Raw genomic sequence first — 4,849 nt, forward strand, 5'->3', positions numbered from 1 at the left:
AGATAGGACATTTGTATAAATAATAAAATTTTAAAATTATTGTTATTAACGTTGATCTTATTAAGTTGTAATCTCTACTCAATAATTAAGATTTGTTAAAAAAAATTTAAAAAAAATTGAAACTTTTTCATCTCCCTTTTTCCCAATTTAGGACCCATTTATCTATGAGAATTACTTTATATTTTTTTTTTTTAAAAAAATAATATTTTTTACTATTTAGAGAAAAAAAACTGTGTTTTATTACAAATTGTCCATTTTAAAAAAATCTAACTTGGAATTTATTCTAAATTTGAAAATGTGGTCTACGTTTCCGACCCATCATTCCAACTCACTTCCAACCATTAAGAATAATTTAATTTCAAATTTTGCTCTAATTTTGATTATTCCTTTCTCATATCATCCACCAACTAGTGTAATTATTCAACTCCATTGCTATCATTTTCTATGTGATAAAATTCCAAAATGCAACATGTCTTCGAGCGATCTTTCATCTTTTCGATCAATTGATGGAGAAATGCATATTTCACGAAAAGAGTTAATCATACAATATAGAAGAATTATTTTGAAGAATAACTAGTTTTTTTTTATTATTAATTTTTTGTACTAATAGGTCTTTATAATAAAACTTAAAAATTAATGAAGTGTAATAACATATAATACCTTGTATATGCGATCGAATACTTAATACATACTGTCGTTTTAATTTTTTGTAATGCTATAAATACAAACCGTCCTGCTATTAAATGGGTGCACATAAGTTTTTCATTAGTGGTCGTGCCATGGCCTCAACAACATACTCGTGTAAACCCACAAGTAAAGTATGAGAAAGATAAGATGTACGCAGATCTTATCCTACCTTTATGGGGTAGAGAGATTGTTTTTGATAAACCCTCGACAAGGCAAATGTGACTAAGATTCTTCACTTCCCTTGTATCATTATGTTTGAGAAAAAAAGATCAAATCTTTGAAGGAAAAAACACTGTAAAATGCTCATGAACTTCTCTTGACAACTACTTATAAACTACAATTAAATCAAAATATACAAACTTGCTAATTATAAGATCAATTAGCTTTGTTTGTATCCATTCCAAAAACAAGAATCACAAAGTAAAGTGTCAAAAAGAAGATTTTGGAAAACAATCTAAAATGTACCCTATCCCTCAGAAATGGATACATATTAGTTTATAGAACAAAAAAAGTAACAAATTACATCATATATCAAACACCATAAAACTTGTTCATTAAAAAGTACATATACTGTAGAGCACTTGGCAACCAATATACCAAGTTTCTGTCACACTGTAAATATTTCCTTGAAAGTAAAAAAAGATGATTGCATTAGGAGTTTTTCACTTCTTATAAGGTCCATCTGATACCTATTCAGTCGATATCTAGTTGGCGCGGCTCTTAATAACATCAAGTCCCATTTCGGTTGGGTCGGTTGCTTGCAACTCAACCTGAATTCCATCAACCTCTCTCTTGAATCTTTCCTTTGTACTGGCATAGATCATCTTGCTTCTCACCCTTGCTGTGTCAGGGGACCTTGAAGAGAAGAAAACGAAAAAAAACACGTTGAGACAAAAGGTTTACATAACAATTTAGTTTTAAAATGCTTATGAACATTGAGAATACTACCATGCAATGAAAAAGATCCTGCTTTTCTGGCAATTCTCTGCAGTGACGAAATCAAAATCGTAGACTGCATATCTACATTCATTATCAGGAAGACACGCAGTGAAATCCTCGTAACTTTGGGCTGGCTCACCAACCTTTTCAACCACAACCTGCTTTTGTTTCTCCTCTATCTTAAAAACAATGAAGCGGTGAGTTCTTTTTGCTTTCAGCTCCAAGAACCTTAACTTGCAGTCATCATGCACAGCCATCCCGGACGCTGCATTAGCCTATACAATAACCAAAATCCTCTGTTTGTGTTAGAACTTGTTCAATGTTTAATCAATCACAAGATTTTAAAGCAAAACGGTTCAATACTTCTCAATGAATTACATCAAAAGAGACCATCACAATAAATCTCCATTTATCAATCAAGAGACGCAAGCAACAACACTGAATGTGTACTAGGCCTCATTCACAGAAATCAATCCCATCACATTGGTCTTCAGCACCGGAGCTTATCCTTGTCGTAACATAGCTTACTAAGCTGTCCTAAACGAGCTTTGAACGCAAACAAGAGTAAGTCCTGCATTCAGGGTAATGATTGGAAGGGGGACGGGTGGAGAGTCAAGTTTCAAGTGAATCTTGGCAGCGGATGAGCACAAGCAGGTAAACAGCTCATACAACATTTGTTTTCTCTGTCACCTCACCTACTTTAGTATCAAATAGGACACGAACTGATGGTTACATAGGAAGACTACATCATGACTTAACATTTTTTATTCTAAAGAAATGGACCTTGGGTCTAACTCAACACCAAAAGCTCCCAAGACCATATAAAGAGACCTATTAACCCTTCGTGAGCCAATGCGAGACTCAAAAAAAACCACGCACCCAGGACTGGACATCTGGCGGACAATAGGTATCAGTGACACTTCTCATTGGTTTAGAACAACGTATCAATGTCAAAAGAGTGGTGGCAGCAGATTACTCTTCCAGAAGCAATTGTCAGTTATCATCAGTTAGAAATTTGAAAAAAGAAATGATCTTTGATTGGTCCAATTGATCTAATTCGGGTCCATTCTTATTCATATATTACTCCAATACACGGCAGCCAAGTAATAGAAAAAGAAAATCCAAATGCAAAAAAATCCTAAACAAGCATTAGATCATAAGAGTACAACTCCATAAATTCCCTTAGGTAGAAAATCATTTTTTTTCCCCAAATTTCGTACTCAGCAGATCAAGAAAAAATTCTCAAACACATTAAATCGACAGAATACCAACTAATTAAATACTTAATCTGAGCTGAACCCACATAAAATTAAACCAAAATTTTCAATTAGAACAACTGCTGAACTGCCTGTACTAATCAAATACTCAGATCAACCCATAAGTTCACAAGATTTCAAGCTGAAGTAACCCCAAAGATTCCATAAAGATCAGTTTCTTTAGCCAATACCCATATTTAACTCATCACATCAATCATAGATCAAAAACTAAACCATTTACAAAATATTCTACTAACACACCAAAAAAAAACAAAGCAAACCAGGGAGATCAACAATGAAATTTCCATAAAGATCACTTGTTTAGCCAACATCCGTATAAATCATCTAATCAGATCAATCACAGATTAAAAACTAAACCCATTTACCAAATCTTTCTACTAAAACACACAGACACACCAAGAAAACAAAAGTAAAACAAGACATCAACAGTGAAATTCCCATAAAGATCACTTTTTTAGCCAACTCACATGTATATTATCTAATCAGATCAATCATAGATCAAAAACCAAACCCATTTACAAAACCTTTCTACAAAAACAAACACACATACACACACCAAGAAAAACAAAGTAAAACCAGAAGAATTCAATAGTGAAATCTCCATAAAGATAGTTTTTTAGCCAACACCCATCTGGATTATCTCATCATATCAATCACAATCACAATCACAGAAAAAAACTGAACCCATTTACCAAATCTTTCTACTAACACACACCAAGATAAACAAAGCAAAACAAGAAGAAAACCAACAGTGAAATTTCCATAAAGATCACTTTTTTTAGCCAATACCCATATAGATTATCTAATCAGATCAATCAAACACTAAACCCTTTCACAAAATCTCTCTACTAACACACACACACACAACAGGAACATCAAAGCAAAACAAGAAGAAACTAACAGAGATATTCCCATAAAGGTCAGTTTTTTAGCTAACACCCATATAGATTATCCAATCAGATCAATCAAACACTAAACCATTCACAAAATCTCTCTACTAACACACACACACAACAGGAAAAACAAAGCAAAACAAGAAGAAAACCAACAGTGATATTCCCATAAAGATCAGTTTTTTAGCCAACACCCATATAGATTATCCAATCAGATCAATCAAACACTAAACCCATTCACAAAATCTCTCTACTAACGCACACACTAGCAAAAACAAAGCAAAACAAGAAGAAACCAACAGCGAAATTTCCATAAAGATCACTTTTTTAACCAACACCCATATAGATTAACTAATCAGATCAATCAAACACTAAACCCATTCAGAAAATCTCTCTACGAACACACACACACACACAACAGAGGAAAACAAAGCAAAACAAGAAGAAAACCAACAATGAAATTCCCATAAAGATCAGTTTTTTAGCCAACAACCATATAGATTAACTAATCAGATCAATCAAAAACTAAACCCATTCACAAAATCTCTCTACTAAAACACACACACACACACAACAAGAATTAACAAAACAAGAAGAAATCAACAGTGAATTTAAAATGCAAGAAAAGCAAAAGGGGTTGAAAATTGACTCACCATTTTGATTGTATTTGAAAATTCAAAAAGATTGAAGAAGGGTTCAAGGCTCAATAAGAAAGGGATGTTTTATGTGAAATATAAAGACTAGAGGAGCTCTTCTTCTTCTTAAAGGTGGCTTCTCAATGGAAGGGAATTTTTATTGTGTGGTTGTCGTACACAGTAATATTGTGTGAGCGAGTGGAGAATAAAATTTTACTAATCACATGACTTGGCGCCGCGTATTTTTCAATTTAGCCGTCGGCTTAAGCTTAAGCTACTGACCGACGACTACATTCCAACCTCACTTTTATTCACTCAAATTACGGTCTGTTTCGATAACACCTAAACATAAGTTATTTGAGGATTAAAACATAATTTACCAATAGCCGATAGGATTAAAAAATAATCAATACATTAA

The 4,849-nt window shown here is 33.1% G+C and overlaps 1 protein-coding gene across 1 annotated transcript; it reads right to left on the bottom strand.

Moving 5' to 3' along the window:
• Window positions 1-1,127: 1,127 nt before the first annotated feature.
• LOC102585767 (actin-depolymerizing factor 1) lies at window positions 1,128-4,554 on the bottom strand. Its single transcript, XM_006340995.2, has 3 exons — window positions 4,450-4,554; window positions 1,636-1,901; window positions 1,128-1,542 (listed from the first exon to the last, which is right to left on the bottom strand). The coding sequence occupies exons 1-3, from the start codon at window positions 4,450-4,452 to the stop codon at window positions 1,392-1,394; spliced, it is 420 nt and encodes a 139-aa protein (XP_006341057.1). The 5' UTR covers window positions 4,453-4,554; the 3' UTR covers window positions 1,128-1,391.
• Between the last annotated feature and the right edge of the window lie 295 nt (window positions 4,555-4,849).

This window comes from Solanum tuberosum, unplaced genomic scaffold (assembly GCF_000226075.1).
Source record: "Solanum tuberosum cultivar DM 1-3 516 R44 unplaced genomic scaffold, SolTub_3.0 scf00021, whole genome shotgun sequence".
NCBI lineage: Eukaryota > Viridiplantae > Streptophyta > Magnoliopsida > Solanales > Solanaceae > Solanum > Solanum tuberosum.

Bases quoted from the DNA above. Each gene is read 5' to 3' on its own strand.
- LOC102585767 (XM_006340995.2), bottom strand. The intron at 1,543-1,635 runs GTAGTATTCTCA...CTTCTCTTCAAG, and splicing joins AGGATCTTTTTCATTGCATG to GTCCCCTGACACAGCAAGGG.